At 41.1% G+C, this 25,874-nt stretch overlaps 2 protein-coding genes across 4 annotated transcripts; one reads left to right on the forward strand and one right to left on the reverse strand.

The window, feature by feature from the left end:
* Positions 1 to 6,637: 6,637 nt before the first annotated feature.
* On the reverse strand, positions 6,638 to 24,951 carry LOC136831233 (zinc finger protein 271-like). Of its 3 annotated transcripts, none has more exons than XM_067091267.1 (2): positions 24,818 to 24,951; positions 6,638 to 8,950 (listed from the first exon to the last, which is right to left on the reverse strand). In XM_067091267.1, exon 2 carries the CDS (start codon positions 8,258 to 8,260, stop codon positions 6,734 to 6,736), a length of 1,527 nt encoding a protein of 508 aa, XP_066947368.1. In that variant the 5' UTR covers positions 8,261 to 8,950; positions 24,818 to 24,951; the 3' UTR covers positions 6,638 to 6,733. The 3 variants fall into 3 exon arrangements, with proteins under 3 accessions (XP_066947368.1, XP_066947367.1, XP_066947370.1); XM_067091266.1 differs by lacking the exon at positions 24,818 to 24,951 and adding an exon at positions 20,876 to 20,994; XM_067091269.1 differs by lacking the exon at positions 24,818 to 24,951 and adding an exon at positions 19,710 to 19,733.
* LOC136831234 (uncharacterized) lies at positions 22,622 to 25,350 on the forward strand. The gene is made up of 3 exons (XM_067091270.1): positions 22,622 to 22,752; positions 24,241 to 24,390; positions 24,838 to 25,350. The coding sequence occupies exons 2-3, from the start codon at positions 24,241 to 24,243 to the stop codon at positions 25,237 to 25,239; spliced, it is 552 nt and encodes a 183-aa protein (XP_066947371.1). The 5' UTR covers positions 22,622 to 22,752; the 3' UTR covers positions 25,240 to 25,350.
* The last annotated feature ends 524 nt before the right edge of the window (positions 25,351 to 25,874 follow it).

Raw genomic sequence — 25,874 nt, forward strand, 5'->3', positions numbered from 1 at the left:
ATGCAATCCAGTAAGAAATGTTCATGTTAGAAACTGTGACTAGTGTTGTGATATCAGAAATTATTTAATTCTTTAATTTTTTCATGCCTCCATTCCTTATTTCTCAAGTTTAGGCAACGAGTTCATTTAGCTCCATTTTTTTAATCTGTGACTTGTTTATGTCAATATCCCTAGATTTTCAAAAAGGTTTGATTACCTGTTATCTGCCATAAGTGTGTCATATTTCAACAATGAGTTCACTTTAAATATATTTCAGAATAGGATGGTCTTTCATTGCCATAACAACTAGCTGGTTCCTTTCCTTCACTCCTCGACCTTGTGTTAAAAACAAACTTTTTCTGCATCTCATCACATCTTGGTACATGCGTTTTAAATGAGAAAGTTAAGTCTGGAATACTGATCATAAAACCTAACTCTTTTGTCTATCAAATATGTTTTGCAATACAATATGCCTTCGCAGTCACAGAACATGGCGATATTTGTGGAATCAAATACATGTCATTCTATCAAACTATATGGCGATAGCCTTCTGCATTTCCATTTATTTTCCCAGAAGGTAACTGACATATTCATGGTTATACCGATTTATCGTATTACATTACAACCGATGGTCGCAGATGTCAAGGGGAAATTCTGATAAGTATATCAACAAACCCTCATCTCACACATTATACTCTTATTTTCATCATGAATACGCGTGATATTCATAATTACCGCATGTAACTAGAAAATGGATACGCTGATGCAATACAGACTTGAAGATAACTTCATATGTGTTATGCCACTAGTGTACTGAAAACAATGAACCAAAAGACAGCTTACCCTCTATGCATTCCTGTTTATTTCTGTCCTTGGCATGTGAATACCAGCAGTTCACTAAGAATCGTCATTTTCATAGGGTTTCTTTTTAATCGTCTCTGTTTCTCGTTTACAAAGCTCTACTATCATAAATCATTATTATCTGAATAAATGCACACGTTGCAAACTAATTATTTATCATGCTTACTTTACAATAATACTTTGTCACTTTGACTAAGAATGAAAATTTCAGTTTACTATTTTCGATGACGTAAATGGATTTGGTTTGTCGTAAATGAACGCAAATAATCTACGTATTTCACACTCCACACTCTGGTTCTCACTCGCTATGTTTGCTAATCTCAGCCAACGTTCTCCGATGATCACCTTGACAATACTGACGTTCGAAGCGTCCTCTTCAAAGAAGTCACTGCTGTACCAATGTAATAATTACCTGAGAAAACATAAGCGTCAGCAACGATGGAAAATGACCTGGAGTTACTTTTAGTGTAAACACTGATGATTCTCTCGTTCCAGTTCTTTAAATGTTGTTTAAAATGCTGTTTGGTGGAATTTCGTCTGATGTGTAATTTATATATTGTACCAGCTGTCTACTGACATTATAATGTGGAATTGAGTTGCATGGTGGTGTCTGTAAGTAGGTAAACATTGTTGGATAATGGTAGCTGGATATGAATCGTCTAAACCATGCTAGGAAATTCAAACGTTATGTACTAATTCTGGTACTGAGCATAGGAAAGTCTACTGATGGCATTTTGGTGTGGGTATTTGTGGAGGTATCCTCATTTAAGCAACACCCGTTATTTTTAATTAACTGTACCTAATATCTACATATTGGCAACCTAGTATACAGGTTGTGATTATAATGTTTTATGCATCAGTTGTATATAAAACTTGGTTAGTTATATATAATGCAAATTGGTGTACAGTTATTCCAAGGAATATGTAATGTTATTGCAGAATATTGATATGAAGAGCTTTGTTTTAATGTCTACCGTGATCTTTATGGACATTTGTCGCTGGTTCATTGTTATCTCTCATGGACTGACAAGCTATTTGGTAATTTGCAATTTCTTTGTCATACTGCCTGTGTTGAAGACACAGACACAGGATTACATTTTGATATAAATCCGTGTACTTTACCTAAACAAATTATCGTTTCAGTCATTTACAGTCCACTGGAATGCAAAGGAATTAAAAACTTAAGAATTGTTCAGCTACTGCAATTCAATACTTTGTTACTCTAATTATAAATGAAATTTATCTATGGTTTTATTTTCAAGGTAGTTTAAAAAATTATTGCAATTTCATTTAGACATTTTCTATGATATTTTGGACAGACTTGATATTGACCTCATCATTGTTTTGTATGTACTACACAAAGCAGTTGGTATGTTGCCTCTGATTTAGTCATAATTTGCAACAAGTTGGTAATTGCATTGTTGATAATTCATTGATTTTTGTTTATTCTTTGCACTTGGCTTTTTTTTATGTTATTGCTGTCAAGGTTCTGATTAGCTACCACTTTCTGGATGGAATAGACTGGAACATAAAGATTTAGGCCAAAGGCCTGGACCTATGAGGACATTCAGTGATGAAAGGGAAATTGAACGTAAAAAGGGTTTAAAGGTGTAACAGGAGGAAAACCTCACAGTTGCACTATGAAACAACTCTTAGGAAATGGTGGAAAGTAAGATGGAAGAAAGAGAATACGAACAGCGGTACAAAGAAATGAAAGGGGTAGCTCTTTAAATCCTTACTTTCCGCTCTGCATCAGCTTATTTAACGTCATTCCTATTCATTTATAGGATCTAAATTCTGTATTGTACATAAAATGTGAGTATTTGAACTTGCTGGATGGTTTTGACTACAGTTTATGTTACTGTTCCACATTTATATGATAAATACATTTTGATATCCAAATTTTGAACATTTTTTTTGCACTGGAGAGGTTTGGGTACCTATAGTCTTAATTTTAAGACTGAAGTTTTATCTTCATTGCAAGTTTAGTCCATTAAATTTTACTTTTACGAATCTTCAATGTGGTAACTGTATTTTCTGTATCTGGGCTACTAACACATCTCCTTGGAGAGACATCATAATATGTACAGTAGTTGGAATTGGAATGGAATGAAATATAGAATTTGGACAAAGGCCAAATGCTGAGATCCATGAGGTTATTCAGTGTTGAAAGGAAAAATGAGAATAAAGGGTTTAAAGGTGTAACAGGAGGAAAACCTCGCAGTTGCGCTAGGAAACAACTGTTAGGAGAGATTGAAAGGTAAGATGGAATATGAATGGAGGTACAGTAAAAGAACAAAAGAGGTTGCAGGTAGGGGCTGAAGGTGCACAGCCAAGAACCTTAAGTAATGCCTGCAGTGCACCATGTGAGGTGCACTTATGGCACTATCCCTCTACATGGGATATCTTGCTATTAATGAAGTTCTAGTCTCATGGGTGATGATCTTTTGCCCATTTTGATCACCCAAAACCTTGAACAACTTTGGAACCGTGTGAAGGGGTAAATACGTATAGGTCAATTTTTGGTCTGTCATCTTATGTCTTTGATTCCTTTTCTGGTTTTGTTAAGGGTCTAAAGTCCTCTATAAAACTGAGTTACTTTGGAGAGAGGAGTCCAGACCTACTTTGGAACAGCACCAAGGGATCATCAAAAAGTCCAAAGGTACTTGAAATATCTGATGTACTATGCATGAGATAATTATATTGACAAAATGGCACTCTGTCTAAAAACCTTTAACAAGAAGACACCTATAATTGAGCTCATTCTCCTACTAGTGACATCAGTAAAAGCTGACTCCCATATATCCACTTCCTGCCTACCCAGAAGGGATAGCATCAACATGAGCAGGGCGACTCAAATGTTGGATTGGAATGGATTAATAGAATCAGGTTAAAAAGTCAAGCACTTCAGCCATTCAGTGCTAAAGAAAGTGAAATGAGGGAGTTGGAGTGGCTGGGCAACACGGTAGGGGATTAGGATCTAATGGTGAAACTACAGTAGAAGAAAACCCCACAGTTGTTCGAAGAAGTAACAGAGAGATTGGACAGCAAGAGTGAAGAAAAGAAGTGGGAGTGGAGACAAAGTACCAGGCTTAAAAGTGGGTGCAGTCAGGGGATGAAAGGACACTGCAAACACCCTTTAGTAATGCCAACAGCGCAAAATGTGAGGTCCACTGATGGCAACCCCCCCAAAATGGGGACTCAAGTGTTGGCCAAACCCACTTGATGGAACCGTGAACAATACACAAATACAATTATCCCCACTCTAATCATCTTGGTAGGCAAGCAGGACACAATGCCAATAACCCTATCCCAAAAAACTTGACCATTACTGATAATCAATGTACATACTGGCATACTGATACCTCCTGTAAGTCCAACTGAACATTATTGGGCTGTTGGTGAGACCACCATAGCTCCCACTATTGGCTATAAAAATAAACTCCATTCCCAGCAATGGCATCTACTCTTCATAACCAAAATTGGAGACAATTGAAGTTGTAAAAGATGATAAAATTTCAAAGTTATAATCATACTGAGAAATAGACAAAAAGTATAAAAGAAACATTTAGATTCAAACAGGGAAAAATAGTCCTCAAGTCAAAGGGCTGTCTCACCCATCACACACCTTCCACAGAGAAAAAAATATTTTACGGTGTAGCCTTGTGACTGCAAAAAGGCATTTCCTCATCGTGATGAACATGAAAAAATAGATACAGTCAAACAAATAAACCACAGAAACTTAAAAATGAAGAGGTTAAAAAAGTTTCAAGAAAAAATGTCAACAAAAATGCATAAAAAAAAGGTCAGGGACCACGAGAGAGAGAGAGAGAGAGAGAGAGAGAGAGAGAGAGAGAGAGAGAGAGAGAGAGAGAGTGTGTGTCAAACCTTCAAGCTCTGACAGAGAATAGGTAGGAAAAGGTGAAGAAATTTATTCAGGTGGCACTGCAACTAGATGGGAGGAATGGAATCAGAATCTAAAAACAGCAGAGAGGAAAACGAGTAAATACGTGTATATGTGGCTGAGGAAAGATGGAAAAGATGAAAAAGCGGATAGATTATTTTAAAGTTGAAAACCTTCCGAGTGAAGAAAATGACCTTGAACTGGAGGATGTTGGCATAATGGAGGGACCAATAAAGAACAAAACAGAAGGCCCTTAGGAAGATGAAAAATGGAAAAGCCCCAGAACCACCTGAATAACAATAAAAGTTGCAAGATCATCAGTCATCCGTGGACTTACTAGAACACAACATATGAAAACCTTATAAAGGAAGAGATATGGCAAAAATAATGAAAAAAATGCCTCAATGTAATGGTATATGAAATAAAGTGGGATACACTGCACTATGGATATACCAGAGGAATAAAACTACTTGAGCTTTCTATGAAAATGTTGGAAAATGTGCTGGATTTAAATGCTGATAAAACTCATAATTGTCAGTTTGGCTTCAAGTACGAGAGATCATCAACAGAAGCAGTCCTTAAAATGAGGCAGTTTCAGGAAAAGTACCATACAAAAGAGGAGAGTATACCCCACATCTGTGGTACTTGAAAGGGCATTTGACAAACAACCAAGACAATTAAATGGGGATTACAAAGGCAAAGGATACCAGAAGGACTCAGTACACTTGAAATGTTCCTCTGCCATAACCCTAGATGTGGCATGTGTATGTGAAGAATTAGGTATACCTGTACTGTAATTGTCCTGATACACTGAGCCTTCAGAAGTTTACAAAAGTAATTGAAAAAGCTACAAAGTAGTACAGAAAAGGGGTACCCAGTGAGCTGCTTTATGCAGATGATTTAGTGCTAACAGCAGACTGAGGAAGAGGTGGTGGAAATTTTTACAATGTGGAAGAGTGGAATAGACTGCAGCAGAATATATAAAGGTAGAACAAAGCTTATGATGACTAGAAAGTAAGGAAAAAGCTCAAACAGGAAAGTGACCTTGTGGTTGTTTATCAGAAAGGTGGGGGGGGGGGTGAACTCTGTAAGATGTACTGAATGTAACAGATAGTGGCACCTGAGGTGGCCAGAAACAAAATATAATTGGAGTAAGAGATTTTCTAATACCAAAGAGATGTGGGAACTGAGAACATGTTGTAAGAGACATAATGGAATGTGAAGAAGTTATTCAAGTGATAAAAACGAAAGTAGCTGTAGCAAGGATGACAAGAAGAGAGATAGAGAGACTACAGGTCACATAGGTTGAAAGAGCAAGGACTCCCAATGGGTACATTATTTCAAGCAGAGATTTTGAAAAGGTGTGATCACAAAGTCTAGTCATGGTTGAAGTTTGGCGAGTTCATATTAAGGATGAGGAATTAGCAGAGAAGTATGGTGTCCAGAGGCTGGAAAAGAAAAAGATCACAAAGACCCATAAAAAAAAACATTAAATATGGAAGCAGAGAGACAACCCTGTAGGAAGGTCCTGATGGGAGTTCAAACAGTAAGTGAACAAGACAAAAACAAGAGATAACTCATTTCAATAAAACCAAAAAAGGAAAGAGAAACTGGCCTTTTGAGAGGAAAGTTACTTGAATGTGGGAATGCACAAGAAGATACGTATTCCCAAGCGTGTGGAAAATAAAAAAGCTATAAGGATTGTTGTTCTTAAAAAACAGGCTGCTCTTAAAAAAGTGAAGTTGAAAGATACATCTGACAGGATACTATTATACATTAAATACATTAGTAGTACTATACACTGGTTCTCCTACAGTAGTGGCAGTGCCATAACATCAAATGTATTAAGAGATAACAAACTTAAAATATCTCAAGGTTAATAAAACTCTAATAATAATAATGATAATACACGTATTAATAGAATGGCAGCAGGCTTGCACACTGTGGTATTATAAAGTTAGTGACTACAATTATATTTGTTGGTTATTTTCATGACTTTTCACTTTTGGGGGAGCAATGTTTATGGTCTGCTTGGTCAGTTTCCAATTTACCCTTCTCAGTTTTCAACTGTATTACAGGTACTATTTCAGACGTGGAAGTCTTAGTATTTTGCTCTTTGTCTGCCTCCATATCTTGTGAAGCTGAATTTACTCTGCTTAATTTATCCTGTGAAGAGTCATTATCTGCAGAAACAACTGATTTAGTTTTTATCTTGAAAGATTTTTCATGAACAATCACTTTCTTCTTGTTACCAGAGATGGACGAAGTGACGTCATGGGACTCAGCCTGTGACAAAGATTGCTTTGGATGAGCATTAGAACCCACTTGTGATCTGATCTGAAACAGCACTTTTTTGGGAGCTATTATAGATGATATTACATTTTCTGTTTTACCCTGAGAGTTTGTTTCTGCTTTGAGATGGGCTGGGGATGAGCTTTCTTTAGCTGTACTGGACCTGGTGAGTTCTTTGTTCACTTGTGAAGGGGAACTGGAGTTGTGTGATTTGTCATGCACCTGATTTTCCTTTTTAGTAATTGTCACAGATGAAATTACCTCCTCAGAATGTGGCTGGGACCTAACTACTTCTGTGGCAGCCACAACACATGAATCTACTTCAGTTGAAGGCATATTAGAAGGGTCTTTTTCCTCATAAACTAATGATGAAGATACCTCTTCTTGCGATGTGTCCTTGGTCAACACCTCGCAGGTAGACATATTTTCAGTTGACAACCGCATTTCTTGAGATACATCTGCTGACTGGACCACTGCTGAGTGCACATTTTTATCCTGTGGCACCTGGGACAATGGCGTGTTTTTGGAAATATCTTCTGACGAATCTACCTCAAAACAATCTTCCTCTATAGGTTCCTCTTTAATCTTGGGATAACTTTTTATCTTCTTAGAACAGTGAAGTGGATGTCGGCGCATGTGTGAGGTAAGGTTACTTTTTTGTCCAAACCTTTTGTCACAGTACAAACAGACAAAAGGCTTTTCACCACTGTGAGTTCTCAGATGGTTATCCAAATGGCTTTTATGTCCAAACACTCTTTCACATTTATCGCAAGGGTAAGTCCTTTTCCCTTTGCCTACTTTCTTAGGTTTATCACTTTGTGCTTTAGATGGAGTGCAAACACTTTTCCGAGTGAAGTTCATGTAATAAACATGACGGACAATCGGCTGACCACCACCTAACACTCGGATATGATTCCACGGGCGATTGTTCGGCATTACAGTCATGTTACAACTTTCACAAACGTATGGCCTCTTACCTGTGTGTGTCCTGATCTGGTAAGCAGGCACTATCACAGTTTCATACTCCATTTGAGAATCATGATACATATAACTGCTTTCATCGACATAAATATCTGGGGTTTCATGATTATCTGATACTACAGTACCTTCTGCATATGAATTCTCCCAGTCTGATTGTTCGTAATACACTTGCTCTTCAACATGTTCTGGCTCCATCTTGACCTGAGCAATGGGCTGGGGTCCAGACCCCTTTTCAAGAGCCATGGCCAAATTTTAATTCCAATTAAAACTAATGTAATAAAGCAAATTACAATCAGTGGTATGTTAATCAAAGAAAGGCATTATCCATCTTGATCCCTTACAAATCAATAACAATTCTTGTTTAATCTTAAAGAGCTAATTTTCCAAGAGGACACTAAAAAAGTAATAACCTTGAGATAAAGTTAGAAAAATAAACTAAACCTCAAATACACATCACTTAAGATATACAGTATGTACCAACAGATAAAAATGACAGGACATCAACCAAAAATTCATGTAATGAAAATATCAATGGCCTCAATTGCAGTACTTGTCACAGCACAAAAATAAAAGTTTAATTAAAATACCTTGTTGTACAATATTTCGTCACGAACAGGAAAGACTTCGTAAGTGCTATATATTAACTGTTCCTACTACAATACAGTATATCAACTTAATTGCAAGAAAACACCAATTCTTCAAAAGCTAATTTAAATTCAGCTAAAATACTCAAATTTGATAAGTTTCTTTCCTCAAACAATTTTTTCACTGAAGAAACAAGATTTACTGTGTAATTATGCATTAAAGCAAACATAAAACCTCACTACTTTAGGCAATAAAATAAACTCTAGAAACTAGCTTCTTGAAGAAAATAGGATGCTGTAACTGGCAGGTCAACTCTCCCAGATTTCAGTCTTCTGTAATGCTAAAGGCCTGAAAGAGAGAACACAAACATCAATAAAATTCACCATGGTAAAAAAAAGAAAAAAAAAGGCAACGTGACCACCTCAATATTGATAAAGATACAATGCACAAAAAAATGATATTTTTATGATAAAATAAAGTTTTGTACATACTTACCCGGCAGATATATACTTAGCTATAGTCTCCGACGTTCCCGACAGAAATTCAAATTTCGCGGCACACGCGACAGGTAGGTCAGGTGATCTACCATTCCCGCCGCTGGGTGGCGGGAATAGGAACCATTCCCGTTTTCATGTCAGATTTTCTCTTCCACCTGTCTCCTGAGGGGAGGCTGGGCGGGCCATTAATCGTATATATCTGCCGGGTAAGTATGTACAAAACTTTATTTTATCATAAAAATATCATTTTTGTACATGAAACTTACCCGTCAGATATATACTTAGCTGATTGGCACCCTTGGAGGAGGGCAAGAGACAGCTAAGAACTAAAAAACGGGAAAACAACATATGTTGTAGGAATAAACAAAAACCATGGTTCTTACCTGATTGGGCAGAAGACTTCATGGATACTGTCTATGAGTCTGCATGCCTCAAGAGCTTCAGCGAGGAAGTGACCTAAGACTGACAGCCCTTCTGGATCATATCAATGGGGATAAAACCCACTTACATGACAGAGCCTGTTATGGATCATGTCAAAGGGATTAACCCACTTACAAGACAGAGCCCTCTACCTGAATCATATCAATGGGGCTATCCTCTTACATGACAGAGCTAGGTAATAAAAATACAAGGAGCTAACAACCAAAACCGACCACCTGACCAAGCCTAACCTTGTTAGTAATATGAGATAAAAAAGAGAGAGAGACCTGCAACACTCTTTTTCAACCAACCATAAAAAAACACAACAAACAATTAAAAATAACACTAAATTAAATAGGATTAGCTTCAGCTCCTTGACCCAGCACCGAATCCATGGATACGTAAGCTCTAGAGAGAAGCACTTCTCATAAGTCACACGAACATCTCTCAAATAATGAGAAGCAAACACTGAGTTACATCTCCAGTATGTAGAGTCCACAATAGACTGGAGGACCAAGACTTGTGGAAAGCTAGAGAAGTAGCTATTGCTCTCACCTCATGAGCATTAACTCTTAGGAGCTGAAGATGTTCTTCTTTACATGAAAGATGAGCCTCTTTAATAATGTCCTTAATGAAGAAAGCCTGGGCATTCTTGAAATTGCTCTTGAAGGATCCTTGACAGAACACCAAAGACTTTCGGTGTTGCCTCTGAGCTGTTTCTTTCTCTCCAAATAAAGTTTAAGGCTTCTTACTGGACAGAGTGTGTGTTCCAGCTCCTGTCCTGAAAGATCGGAGAGTCCTTTGACCTCAAAACTCCTAGGCCAAGGTTTTGAAGGGTTCTCATTCTTTGCTAAGAAGAGAGGCTGAAAGGAGCAGATTGCAGAGTCCTTCTTAAAGCCTACAGAACCTTCTAAGGCTTGTAATTCGCTCACTCTTTTGGCCGAAGCAAGAGCGAAAAGAAACAGAGATTTTCTGGTCAAGTCCCTGAACGAGGCAGATCGAGGAGGCTCAAACTTGCTAGACATCAAAAACTTTAGGACCACGTCCAAATTCCAGCTGGGAGGTCTAGGGGACTTATTTTTTGAAGTTTCAAAAGACCTTATAAGGTCGTGAAGGTCTTTATTATCCGAGATGTTCAGACCTCTGTGTCGAAAGACTGAAGACAGCATGCTCCTATACCCCTTTATGGAGGAAACGGCCAGGTTACATTGCTCCCTTAGGAAGAGAAGGAAATCCGCAATCTCCATTACAGAGGTACTGGAAGAGGAAATTTTCTTAGATCGGCACCATCTCCGAAAGACTTCCCACTTCGACTGGTAGAGGCGCAAGGTAGAAGATCTTCTAGCTCTGGCGATAGCCTTAGCAGCCTTGTGCGAAAATCCCTTCGCTCTAACCAGTCCTTCGACAGTCTGAAGGCAGTTAGGTTTAGAGCGGGAAGATTCTTGTGAAATCTGTCGAAGTGGGGCTGTTTGAGAAGATCGCTCCTGAGAGGGAGCGACCTGGGAAAATCTATCATCCATTCCAGTACCTCTGTGAACCAGTCTCTGGATGGCCAAAGGGAGCGATCAGGGTGAGCTTGGTGCCCTCTGACGAACTGAACTTCCTGATTACCTCCCTATTATCTTGAACGGGGAAAAGCGTAGCCGTCTAGACCGTTCCAATCTAGGGAGAAGGCCGTCTATAGCTACTGCTCTGGGGTCCGAGATTGGGAGCAGTAGTTCTCCAACCTCTTGTTCCAATGGGTTGCGAAGAGGTCTATATGAGGTCTCCCCATAGGAACCATAGCCTTTCGCAAACCTCCTGATGAAGGGACCACTCCGTGGGAAGAACTTGATCTTTTCTGCTGAGCAGATCCGCCCTCACATTCCTTTCTCCTGAACAAATCTGGTGAGGAGAACGATGTTTTCTCTCCCCGCCCACAACAGAAGGTTCCTTGCTGCAATGTACAGGGAGAAGGAATGTGTCCCTCCTTGCTTCCTGATATAAGCCAGGGCTGTGGTGTTGTCGGAGTTGACTAGAACTACTGATCCCTTGACCAGAAGTTCGAATCTGGAAAGAGCTAGGTGAATGGCTACCAGCTCTTTCATATTGATGTGCCAGGCCTTCTGATCCGTGTCCCAGGTACCTGACACTTCTTCCGAGCCTAGTGTCGCGCTCCCCAGCCCGACTCCGGCGCGTCTGAGAACAACACTAGGCGAGGGCTCGGCGGTTGTAGAGGAATTCCTAGACCCAGCTTCTTTGGGTCTAACCACCAACGGAGTTGTTCCTTTACCAGAGATGATATTTGGAAGGAATCCGACAAGTCTTGGGACTTCCGATCCCAAGATTCTTTCAGGAAGAACTGAAGAGGTCTGAGGTGAAGCCTTCCCAGAGAAACGAACTGTTCCAGCGAGGAAATGGTCCCCAGCAGACTCATCCATTCCCTCGCTGAACAACTGTCTTTCTCCAGAAAGTCTGTCACCTTTTGAAGGCAGCGTTCCCTTCTTTCCAGGGAGGGAAACGCTCGAAAACCCCGAGAATCCATCCGAATCCCCAGGTAGACAATTTCCTGCTGAGGAATCATCTGAGACTTCTCGAGGTTCACAAGAAGTCCTAGAGATTGGACCAGGTTTAGAGTCCGAGAAAGGTCCTCCAGACAACGGTTCTTTGAACTGGACCGAATTAGCCAATCGTCGAGATACAAGGAAATCCTCACTCCCTCCAAGTGCAACCAGTGAGCCACATTCCTGAGAATGGTCGTGAAAACTTGGGGAGCTGTGGAGAGTCCGAAGCAAAGAGCCCTGAACTGAAAGGTTCTGCCGTCTACCATGAACCTTAGGAACTTCCTGGAGGAGGGATGGATGGGGACGTGGAAGTAAGCATCCTGAAGGTCCAGGGACACCATCCAATCTCCTTGACGAAGAGACGACAGAACTGAAGACGTCGTCTCCATAGAGAACTTCTTCTTTACGACGAAAGTGTTCAGGGAGCTCACGTCCAAGACCGGTCTCCACCCGCCCGAGGATTTTGGAACAAGAAAAAGACGGTTGTAAAATCCCGGGGAGTGAAGATCTTGCACCGGTTCTATTGCAGACTTTTCTAGCATTTGATCGACGGCTAGAAGAAGGGCTTGTCTCCGCACAGGATCCTTGTATCTCGCCGATAACTCCCTCGGAGTTGTAGTCAAGGAGGCTTGAAAAGAAGGGAATGAGGTACCCCTTCCTCAAAACAGAGAGGGACCATTCGTCCGCTCCCTTTTGTGCCCAGGCTTCGGCGAATTTGAGAAGTCTGGCACCTACTGGAGTCTGGAGGACTTGATCTTCACTTGGACTTCCTGGAAGGGAGTCCTGAAGGCCTGGATCTTCTCTCAGGTCTACGCCTCCTAATAGACCTGGATGAACGAAAGGGCTCCTGAAAAGGGGGCTTCTCCTTCTTAGAAATAGGCGCAGCAGGTCTCAACCTCTTCGACGATTGAGCCAAAAGGTCTTGAGAAGCCTTTTCCGACAAGGAACGAGAGACTTCCTTTACAGTTTCTTGCGGGAAAAGATGGCTCGAGAGAGGAGCGTACAAGAGGGAAGACCTCTGGGAAGGAGAGACCGATTTAGAAAGGAAAACGCTGAAGACTGACCTCTTCTTAAGAAGGCCAGTGCCGAACAGGGAAGCGATCTCCATCGAGCCGTCCTTAACAGCTTTGTCCAGGCAAGACAACACACTGCTGAGGTCCTCCATACTAACTGAATCCTCTTGAAGACTTCTCTTGGCTAAGGCCCCAAGAGACCAGTCCATGAAGTTGAACACTTCCAGCACGCGGAAAAGGCCCTTGAGGAAATGGTCCAGTTCACACAGTCCCCAAGAAGCCTTGGCCGAATTAAGGGAGAGCCTCCTGGACGAATCCACCAGCGAAGAAAAATCCGAGCCAGCAGAAGAGGGGAGAGCTAACCCCATAGGCTCCCTAGTCTCGTACCACATTCCTGCTCTTCCCGAAAGTCTAGAGGGAGGCAAGGAGAAGACAGTCTTGCCTGCATCCTTCTTTGAGGAGAGCCACTCTCCGAAACCTTTAAGAGCTTTCCTCATGGAGATCGTAGGACGCATTTTCACAAGAGAGGAAGATTTCGAAGCCTTGGTGCTCGAGAGCATAGAACCAGGGGAAGGAGGAGAAGCAGGCTTGAGGGAATCTCCATACTCCTGGACTAGAAGAGCTGTCAACCTCTTGTAATCAGAGATTGTGATGTCCTTAGGAGAATCGTCCTCCGATAACGCCTCCAGGCCAGAAGGAGGAGGAGAACGTCTAGAAGTAGCAGGGCATTTAACAGAAGAAGAGCGCCTAGAAGGAGAAGAGCCTATGTCCACTGGAGAACGATGATCCGGAGAGAAGCGCCTCGAAGCTGACTGGCGCCTGACCGAAGAGGAGCCCTTGCTGGGAGAGGGGCGCCTAACAGACGAAAGGGAGGCTGGAGAGGAACTTCTACGAGGCGAAAGAGCAGGGCGTCTGACTGAGGAGAAAGTATCTCCAACAGGAGAAGACCGACGACGAGCGATGGCGCGGCGCCTGGGTGAGAGGCGCTATTCGGAGACGAAGAGCGCCGAGGAGAGAGGCGCCTACCAGGAGAGAGGCGCCTACCAGGAGAGGAGCGCCTACCAGGAGAAGAGCGCCTATCGGGAGAGGAGCGCCTACCAGGAGAAGAGCGCCTATCAGGAGAAGAGCGCCTACGAGGAGAGGAGCGCCTGGACGGAGAGGAGCGCCTGCAAGGAGAGGAGCGCCTACCAGGAGAGGAGAGCCTGGAAGGAGAGGAGCGCCTGCTGCTGGAGGGGCGCTTAACAGGAGAAGTACGCTTCCTAGAGGACGACTTGCTGGGAGAAGAGAGTCTCTTGGAGGACTTAATCGGAAGAGAGGCATCCTTCCGACGAGAGGAGCTCTTTGATAAAGAGCCAGCAAGAGCAGCGAGTTGAGCCTGGAGGCCTACCAGGATCTGCTTGGTGGACTCCTGAACACCAGAAGAAGAGGAGGAAGATCTACGAGATCTCTTCTTGAAACAGGAGAGCCTTCAGGAAGCGCTCAGGGCTAGAGTCCAAGGCGTCTCCTCTAGGAGCCTTCCAAGTCCTCTTCAAAGGACGCGATTCCTCAGCCGAACTCCAACCACGTTTAGGAGACGAAGAAGCAGAAGAAGAGAAACACTTCTTTAAGATCCCTTTTCTGGCGATCTAAGGCAGCCTGGGACGCGTCAACAGGCGCTGCGAAGGGACGCCTGACCGTTGGGAGCGCTCTTCATCCCCCTTGCGGCTGTCGACATTCCTCCTCCACTGGGTCTGGGAGTTTGGAAGAGGTCTAGGCCTAGGAGCGATCGGAGCCGGTCAGACGCCCCCTCCACTACACTGGGGACACTGCACAAATCACTATCACTTCTCACTTTCTTTTCCTCCATAGCTCGCATCTGCAACTGCATCTTGCGGATCGTAGCCTTCATAGCAGCCATCTCCGACACCGAATCCACAGGTTCGACGAAGGGTGAAGGAGCTGAAACAACTGGAGTGACAGGAGAATCTGGAAGAGTGTTAGGTTCTAAATCTACCTCCTTGGAAAGAGACCTACTAGCACTTCTAGAAGAAGCCTTCCTAACTCTGTCCTTCTCCAACTTGCGTACATAAGAGTTTAACGCCTTCCATTCCAGTTCAGTGAGATTCTCACATTCAACACACGTATTCTCAAAAGAGCATTCATTCTCCTACACCTAGAACATACAGAATGAGGATCTACCGAAGCTTTCGGTAGTCTCACCTTACAATCAGACCTCACACACACACGGAACACGGTGCAACACTCTGATCAGACATTCTATAAGAAAATACCAAAGCCGAAATCAAAAACAGTCCACAAAAGCGTATGCCAAGCCAAAGATCCAATACGTCACCAAAGGTCAGTCCAAAATAATCCTCAGCAAGCGAAAAATGAAAATCCAAGCAGAAGGAACCAACAACAGATGTTGCGGAACCAGCGACAGAAAATCTGACATGAAAACGGAATGGTTCCTATTCCGCCACCCAGCGGCGGGAATGGTAGATCACCTGACCTACCTGTCGCGTGTGCATGAAATTTGAATTTCTGTCGGGAACGCCGGAGACTATAGCTAAGTATATATCTGACGGGTAAGTTTCATGTACAAAAATATCCTGTTTACAACATATTTTTTCTTTACAAACCCACCACTCACATACAGCCCAGATTTGTGGCTTTCTTAGCTCCATCTGGAACCTTGGGAGGCCATCAATCACTTAAATCACTCTGGGTCTGAGGCTGCAAAATAAACTGTCTCAGACCCAGATAAGCAGGGCTAGGAGAAAGGAATACCCTACATTACAGTACCAATATACAAGTAATTAACATCTTAACAATATATCTCCATCATAAGTAAATATATGGGAATAAAGTCCTATAAGAAAATCTTTTTGTATTTCCACAAACAACACCACTCTAATTTAGCCTAAATGGGTTGGGAAGACTTATGGTCCTTTCACATGAAAGATAATACCCACGTCCTTTTCAAAGTTTTGAAGGTGTATGAGTTCCCAATACCAGGCACAGAAAGAGACTGCACAGTGGATCAAGGTGTTCCAGCTGTCCAGAGCACTTCCTCTCCATCATCACCTCAACTTTACTCTTAAAAGAGCATAACGATGAACAGGAACCCAATGCCAATCTGTACAGCTGAGCAAATGTCAATGGACTTTACCCTACCAATAACCTTCAGAACTTCACCTTCTGATCTGCAGGTGAGTCAGCATACGTTCAACCAAGGTCAAACTGTGATGCTACCTGGAAGAAGGCCATAGTAACTGACCTCCTGGGTCTTTATTTATTTTTAGGCGTTTACAAACCTTCATCTTTTATAGCGAGACTTACTCCTCAGCTGAAGATCTCCCGAGATAATGACTGTTGTTGAACTTCCAAACATATGTCTACCTCTTAGTCCCTATGTCAGCAGGGGAAGGATGACTCCTGTAACCACCAGTACAGTCTAGCATGCGTGATGTTGAGGATAACATTGTCCTGTGCTTGAGTATAGCTTTTTGGTAATCATACTGTCAGAAATTAGATGATCTGCTTTTCCGTGAAGCACAGGAAGACCAACTTGAAAGGTCACATGTCATCATGAAATCCCAAACACTTGTGATCTATCACCTTGGCCCCATTATTGTAAGGGGGACAGAAAGAGACACATCTACCAACTACAATAAAAATCAGACATTGGAAGCTCTGTTATGTAACACACCTGCATTAGTCTCAACTACCAAGAATATAGCTGTTGGATTAAGTACCCAAGGACTTGTGGGCAACATTCCTTTAATGGTGGAGGTTTGATGCTTCCTCACACCAGCCCTCAGTACCTGTAGCCTCAAGTCCCTCCTCAATGTTAGGGATGAAGTTCTGTCCCTGCCTTTGTGTGTCTTCACTTGAGAAATAGAGTTGTCCCCTCTCGCCAAACAACTTGCATGCTAGCTTGGTGAGCCACAATGAGAGGGTGTTCTTTGATACTGCCTTCTTGTCTCTGCTGGTATTACCAAAAAGTCACTGATGATTGGGCCTAAGATGTTGAGTTCTCTGAAAGTAATACCATAAAGATTACTCTTGTCCAAAGAGCATCTCCTTGCAGTCATCATCTTCAAAGTCTGGAAGGAATTGAATTGAAAAAGACTTGTCAAGGACTGATGGGTTCTGAGTTTTTGCCACACACTCGGGAACAAACAAGAATGAGAGGGATCCACAACCCTCAAAGTACCACACACTAAGTAACTGAACTATAATGGCATATAATCCATGGAAGGACTCTGTGCACAGAAATAGTCAGGGTCAGTTCTCTTCCCCTGAAAAGGATATGCAGATGACAAGGAGGAGCAAGGGTCACACACCAGGGACCAAGCATGAGTGGACCCATTCAATGGAAATCAGTAATGGGTGCACTTGTCCATGCAAATGAGTATTGGAATTGCTGTCACCCCCCAACAGAAGAGCAACAGCTACAAAAACACTTCTCAACCATCCTACACTTCTGCTGATCTGACACTGGGGAAGATGAGGAGCAGAATGAGGAGTTGGAAGAGGAAGACATTGAGGATAACGAGGAAAGCAAAACACAGCAGTGCTTCTTTAACCCCCCATGACCACAAGTCTCTCCATTATCTCTCATGTCTGCTTTGCACAGAATCACAATAGATATCCCAGAAGTGACAGGAGCAGGAGCTGGCAGAGCAATAGAGCAGGGGCAGTAGGAACAATAGAAATGTCTACACACTCTGTCTCAGATAAGGAAGGCAAAGCCAAAGCAATGGGGTTTGCAAAAACCTGTGCTGCAAAGGCATAGATTTCATTTGACTATAAAATTTACACTGCCAAGTCACCCACTGGGACACTTTCAACCATTCAGCGCTTAAGACAGTAAAAAGAAAGAGTTCTAGTGGTTACGCAGGTGGATAAAGAGATAGAGAAATGAGGACAAAGTAAGGTACAACGATCTAAGGGCAGAACTGAGAGAAAACCATGAAGCTGAACTAGGAAGTAAAAAAGAGGTTGGAGAGCAAGATTAGGAAGCAATTATAGGGGTAAAGTAAAACAGTAAAAAGTGAGTGTAACTATGGAAGGAGGGCATGCAGGGAAGGCTCTCCCACAATACTGATAGAAGGCCACAACACTTTTTGCAGTTCCTTTGTCTCCTGGAATACGTTGAAGTCGACAAAACAAAAGCAGAAGCAGTCAGGGAAGCAGGAACTGACATCACACCAGCATCAGCACAAGCCAAGAAGGGAGTCAGTTGATCATTTTCTGGTCTGTGTATGCTCTCCCTATACCCCGCATGGAGAGAACAGGTGAACACCACCCCAGTAGAAGCAGCAGGATTCAAGGCAAGGTCAAAAAAGGGAAAGAAGGAGTAAGATCTGCAGTGTGTTGTCCTCAGACAGCATACATTCCTCATCTCTGCAAGCAGTACACAAAGAATGTGGGCTGCAAGTCACAGAGAACACAAATCTAGCATGCACTTGATCATGCCTGGGACATCTCTGCTGATCATTCTTTCTGGAAGAATTATCAGGCACCACCATTCTTACCAATGTCAAGTTTACCAAATAAAAAAAACAAACCAAAGTTGTCAACCATTTAAACCAGAAAATAGCCAAGTAGCCCAAACATCAGCTATGATGAGCAGTTACCAACATCTGCATGGCAAGGGGGATGAAGAGAGAGTGACATTTTACAAAGTGGGTGGGCACCCACCCCTCACTAACTTGCAGCTGGCTAACTACCATGTTACCAAGCTTCAAAGACTGGATTGGCTTTTTCTGAAGCTATAATGCTCGAGATTAGGACAAGAGGAATAAATGTGTGCCTTCTAGTCATCTCCCAACATACGGTGAGGATTATCTAACTTAGTACAATGCTAAGGAGAAGATAAGTGGTATCTCCCCCTTAGTATGTATTCCTGTGTTTCACTCTTTGAAATATTGTACTCTAGGTCAGGTTACGATGGGGGGTGTCTGGGATGGGAAAACCAAACCAGGTCAGGTAGGGCCAAGCACCCTAGGTTAAGCTACAGAAGGCCAGGTTAAGCATCATTTCTTTACAGTATTTTACTCTATGACTTATGGTGCTCTAGGTCCAATTAATTGGGACAGGATTCAAGGGAGGGCAAAGCTGCTGTCTCCCACCCACCACACTTGGGCAAGTAGGCCCTGAGCCCTAGGTTATGTTATGATGCTTTCCTGTAACTAACCTTGCTAATCTTTTTGTGACCAATACTGATTATAATCATGAAGCATCATGTATCTTTCCAACTGCTTATCTTGTGATTTACATATTTTGGTCCATTCCTGTTTCTGTAATTCACTCATTTTTGGTTTTCTTTACCCTACAAGACCAAGTTTTACATTCATGTCCTGCCAGAAATACATAAAACACAAGATGGGGTCTAGGCAGTAGAAAATGATTTGTGTATCTGGCGAGGAATGACAGCATAAAAAATTGACCATTTCTTTAGAAATGTAGCATATGTCATATGACAAGGGTTTAGTGAATAGCATCCTGGCCAATTTGTAAAATTTTACTTCACACCACTGTCACATTCTGGGCCTGAAAATATTTTTCTATGTTTTAACATGAGCTTAAAACATTTCCGATGCTCGTTTCATTCTCAAATCGGTAAAATTCAAGACTACTACTGTACCCCTCTGATTTGGTATTATCAGTTTAAGTGCAAAATGGGTGCCATATTTAGTACCAGCCCCTTCAGAATGAACCTAAAAACATAAACAAGATTATAAACATAAACACAAGTGAAAGGCCAAAATCAAAGACTTAAACAAAAGGGTGTAAATATTGTGGTCGCTGACTGGCGGGAAGCAGACTGCGGTAGTGGTCTTCAGTTTTGACCGACTAAAGCATAGGAATATTCTCAAAGGCACACATTAACACATGGGAAAATTGTTTTCAAAAGCACATATTTAAACATATGAAAATTTTATTTTCAAGTCTAAAATGTGATAATGCTGTAAAGTAAAATTTTACCATAAGTTTGATATGGTTGTTACTAGGCTAGGCTAGTTTGCATAACATTTTTACAAGAATCACCCGAGCCCATCAGCCTTTAGCTATGCTACTCCTCTAATGAACAGATGTGCATTTTCAATTAAAATGAGGTATTTCTAAGTAACAGCTCTGCATGGACTGTATGGAACGGTTCCACGAATACGAGAGACATTAGGGAGCCATTGTTCAAGAAAGGACTGGCTAAGGAAATCTATTATAAAAGGCACCATACTAACCTAACGTACCCTACCTAACCTAACCTAGTGGGCCACGTTACTTACCCCGGAGGACTCCGGGCTCGAACCCCAGGTTAAGGAAACAGTTTTTATCAAAAGTTCCCCTATGACTGTGCATGCGTGACACCATTCCAGGATGGCCACCATGCAAAATCATAATCAGTTCTGAGGTTAATTACAGGTTAATTACAGTCAACCGACAAAAGTAACAGTAAATTCTTGATAAACAACCAAAATACTGGGCTATAAAAAAAGTAAATTTCCAAGGTAATACCCACGCGGAGCCAATACTTAGTTCTACCTAATATAACAAATGACAAGGTCATTGGATAGCTTACGGGTTACCTGAACTTCATTTCCACATTGCCTATATAATTCATGTGTTTGTCGTGAAAATAATGCAATACAACATAAGATATAAGCATCGTAGAGTGGCCAAGTCAAGCCCTTGTTTACGGTATACCACAAACATTCCTATTATAATACTTAATAATAAAGTAAGTTAATTCACAGTTTAAATCGATTTGAACATTCACTAAAACGTGGAATGGTGTCAGTGCATTCTTACCTTTAAAATACATAAATAAATAAGCTATATAAATCGCAGTCCAGTGTTTTATTAGTTTTGTTTTCTTAGCGGAGAGTGGAGACTCGATGTTTGTTTCCCCAACACCCTAGCGATAATATGGTCGCAGTGACGTCACTCTGATTGTAGTAATATCTCTCTTTGAGTTTTTTTCACTGAAAGCTTTTCCATTGCTCAGGATATTTTACGGAGTACTTTTTTAAAATTTATGATAGTTTTTATAATTCAAAAATGCTTTATCTCCACTTATAACAATGTAATTTGTTTTCGTAAATCCTTTTAAATGAGATGCATACTCTTTACACAAGTGGTAAATATCCATAAAAATAGAATTGGAGCAATCTGAAAACAACATAAAAGTTCGATACTTTGCTTATTGTAACTGGTAGCATATCCGGAGAAAGCTAATTTTGTAGCCTGGAATTTATTGCCTGATATCTCCGAAAGTTTCATTTAAAAAGAAATTACACCTCAGTGCCCGTGCTAAATCTGTGGGACTGTCTTGGTCCCATTGTCATAAATGTAGAGATAAGAATATCCCATTAACTGAATGAGTTAAATATGTAGGAAGCTAGCAGACATTGGCAAAATGGGAGGAGATCTTAGAGAGGTGTGAATGCAATAAAATAAAGATTAATAGCCGGAATGCCTTAGATTAGGAAACTACTTACAGAGGTGGTGTTCAGAGGCTGAAAAACTGACTGAGAAATCAACACTGAGATGGTGTGTGCATGTAACGAGAAGGGGAGGGAGCTAGTTATGAAATTGGTAGTTATGGAAGTAGCAGGATAAAGACAAGTAAGAAGGCCCATAAATTTCCTGGAGAAAAGTCATATATGAAGACCTGAACCAGATGAAAATTCAAATAGAACCTATTTCCTGTCTACTTCTGCAATGGAAAATCTGACGCTAAAATATGAAAAACAAAGATGATGATGCGCGTTTTCAGACATGACTGTGGAGAGGTTGGAAGAAGACTTTATCAAAATGGAAGGAGAGTTAGAGAATGGTGGGTTAATGAGGTAATAAAAATGTCGGAAGTAAATAGTGTAGCATGCAAATGCTACCCTGTCTCTCTGATGTTCCGCATGCGTCCATGCATGAAGCAGCTCACACTGCGGAAGTTTATTACACACGATTTTATCCTTTATTCAACAGTTAGAGTTAGCACGTTACAGTGACTTGCTGGTTTTTCTTAAAGCCACATTTATTTCAGAAAGTGAGATGTTATTATAGGCAACAATCAGGTTAGAAATGCAAAAAGGGACTATATGGAATGCCATAATTGCAGAATGCAGCCAGAGTTAAGATCGAACTCCTAGTAACAGAAAAATCACACATGTTGATTTACCCCTTTATGGTAGGTGAAAGTCACCAAAGATATAGACCTATGTCATATTTACTTTTTCTTCTTCTTTGCCTTTCAGTATCGGGCGTAAAAGTGTTTAAATGGTTTTTCCGTCCTCTTGCTTCTTTACTGTATAGCAAATATTTAAACTGATGCTGAGCTGCCTTTACAGTTTTGAGAGAGAGAGAGAGAGAGAGAGAGAGAGAGAGAGAGAGAGAGAGAGAGAGAGAGAGAGAGAGAGAGAGAGAGAGAGAGAGAGAGAGAGAGAGAGAGAGAGAGAGAGAGAGAGAGCACACTACTCCACTTTCCCCATAAGGACAATCACCTACAGTACATCAACTCGCACCATCCAGTTCCAGCTCTCATCTGCATCTTTATACGGGACATGAACTCTCTCTCTATGTGTATATAAAGAACAAGGAAGCAACGACAGTATTATTTTGTCAGTCATCTCGGGCAACTTCGGGTGTCGCCTTTCTCGCCTGCTTCTTCCTCTTCTTCTTCAGTCAACGTGAGTAAAGGAATTTGGGTCTGATTAGGTAGGACAAACGGGTCCTGGTCGTTTCGGCCGTAACATAAAAAACTGGCAAACGCCCGAAATGGGTGTATAATATACTTTGATCGCCGAGGGCTAGTACTAAACACGGCGTCCCAAGGAGCTTCCGTTATTTCCTGCTGCCTAAATTTCATATGGCCTAAAATTGTGACGGCCTAACAGGTTCACAGCCGAAAATAATACGGCCTAATCGTCCCGAACTTGGACGAACATGGAGTCTAGTTGGGGGCAATAATTGATTGTGGGGAAAACTGATGATAGTGAACTTTACTTTGAAGTACTGATGCTGTAGAAGTAGTATAAGTATTTTTCACAGGGTGTTCTTTGATACAATAGTTAAAGGATGAATGTGACAGTAAGAACCCACCTATTTTGTATTTCTCTGGAGCCATCTCATACCAGAGAAAACTTACATAGTTGTTTGATATCTATATGGATAGACTGATGCAAAAAGTCAAAGATGGAACAGTAAATGTAAGTGCAAAGTCTTGAATACGAAGATGGGTCGTGAATGAAATGCACAATGACAGGAGTTAGCAGACGACATGGTACTTATTTGTGATTGTGAGGACAAATTACAGAGATTACTGAAAGAGCTGGGAAGTGTATTTAAGAGGAGAAAAGGATGAGCATAAGTGAAAAGACGGATCAGAGTATTTTCGGATGGTTTGGTCTTGTGGGAAGAATGGAGGATGATTGGTTGGTGAAAAGAGCATAAACTAGGAAGTGTTGGGAGAAGAAAGGAGAGGAAGACCTAGAAAGGATGGATAAATGGTATGAAAGAGGTAGAGGAAAGGAGAAGCCTCTAGAATCAGGAAGTGAAAGATTGCGTATAAGATATAGGGGTTCGATGTGCTGCTGTTGAGTCACCTTTCTTGCTCTTGGGTGCCACTCCCTGTTATATAGAATTTGTTAATAGTAAAAGAGATTATATATAATATATATATATATATATATATATACAGTATATATATATATATATATATATATATATATATATATATATATATATATATATATATATATATATATATATATATATATATATATTATAAATAATCTGGGTGTGAAGTATTTGTCTCATCTCCTTGTGAAATGATGATGATGATGATTATTATTATTATTATTATTATTATAATTCAGTGATGGTATAATTGTTGATATTGATATTCTCATAAATAAATGTTTAAATGACCCATTATGAGGACTACCGGAACAAAACAAAAACAAAAAAACTGTAACCCGTCCAGAAATGTATCACGCATTACTAAACAGATTATACATTTATGCAGTACTGATATCGTACCGAATAAATAACGAATTATTGCGTATTCTGTTGCACAAGGTTCAGTGTGTCACAGAAAACGGGGTCATAGAAAACGCGGAGTTATCACGCACGGTAAACAACAATGTCCTGATTACCCTTTGATTTCTTATGGACAGATGAAGCCCGGCGTTGCCCTCGTTTACGTCCTGGGCCTGGTGGCTCTCTCCGACTGCCTTCAGCTGAAGCCGACGAATATCAACGCCATCCCCACAATCCCGATCACCATAGAGAACATCAACACACTTATCGTTTTCATCGGCTTGGGGGTAACTGTCAGTCATTGCTGTCGGTCTAGTTTTTTCCTTAGTGGTTTTGGGGGAATAGCCTATAACTTTTGCTGTTTATTTTTTTATTCTTCTTACAATTTTTTCTCCTTATTCTGGTTCAGGCGTTTAGGATGGGCACTGTGGCCATTCGACTGTTGTGTTTTATTCTAGTTTTGTTTATATACAGTACATTGTCATACCAAGAGTTTAGCTTGTTATTCTTACTACTTTTTTCAGTGAACTGATACCAGTATTTGGGGTGTTTTTCCCTATTTCTTGTTGTCTTTCGAAAGAATATTAATGTTTTTACATTCTGTGTACAATGGGTATCATATAAGTATCACGTAAAAGATACTAATGACAATCATATCAATACATTAACCTTATTATTCATATTATGCTAAAGTGAAAAACCCAATGTACTTACTCATCTTTCTCACCACACAGATCAGCGTAATCATCGGCTACAGGAACCTCCTCAACCCCAAACCAAAACTGGGCAAGAGGTCCGTCGGGAGTAGGGAGGCGTTACCGGACGACCTTCAAGCTGTGATGGACGCCATCTACCGGATGGATACCCACGGTTGCGTCCAGAGAACCGTCTGCCTTTTGGAGCAGAACCCTAAGTCGCTTACGTCTGAAGAAATGGCCGTCGTCGATCTGTTTGCTGACTTTGCCGAAGCAGCGCAGGCGTCGAATTATGTCAATTCTTCTTCTCTCGCCTTTGCTGAAGAAGCCAGCTGCCAGGAGCGATACGCCAGCTGCCCGTTAGAAGATGATCAGTTGCAGGAACTGTTTGATTTCAGTTTGCATCTCACTTCAGGCCCCGTTCTCTTCGAGGCTCATTGACTTGTCTCCTCTTTTCCTCGTGAATTTATGCTTAGCTTTAGTATTTATAATCTATTCACTTTGCTCAGTCATATTTATGTAGCCTGTTCGTTTTTATTTAATATTTATTATATTTATTAATTTCAGATTAAATGAATAATGATAAAAAGCATTCTGGGATTCTTCTTAACGAAAACTCTAACACCCTGGAATACCAATATTGATGAAGGTGATATTTTAAAAAATAGAACATGGTTAAACAAAAAAAGTAGCCCTAACTTGGGGATTCAAGTAGCCGACGCTTTTCAGACTCAATTACCTGGTTAAATCCCAAGAAATAACATCTCGCACGTTATTGAGTTTTAAATATGAATCAAAGTGCGTACTGGTATCTAAAAATACACACGAGTTTCTGTGAGAAAAATAGGTCTCCTCTTAACCTCTTTTCACCTTTCTTCGGATATCGATAATGATCTGTGCCCCTGTTTCCAGTGTTCTGGTGAATAGGTTGTTATGTATTCAATTTGTATACGTTTTTATAAATAAAACAGATACCATGGAAATATTTCATGATTTTAGTTTTCTGTAAAGGAAAACTGCTGAGATGGCTTTGTCTGTCCGTCTGCACTTTTTCTGTCCGCCCTCAGATCTTATAA

The sequence above is a fragment of the Macrobrachium rosenbergii genome, chromosome 48 (assembly GCF_040412425.1).
Source record: "Macrobrachium rosenbergii isolate ZJJX-2024 chromosome 48, ASM4041242v1, whole genome shotgun sequence".
NCBI lineage: Eukaryota > Metazoa > Arthropoda > Malacostraca > Decapoda > Palaemonidae > Macrobrachium > Macrobrachium rosenbergii.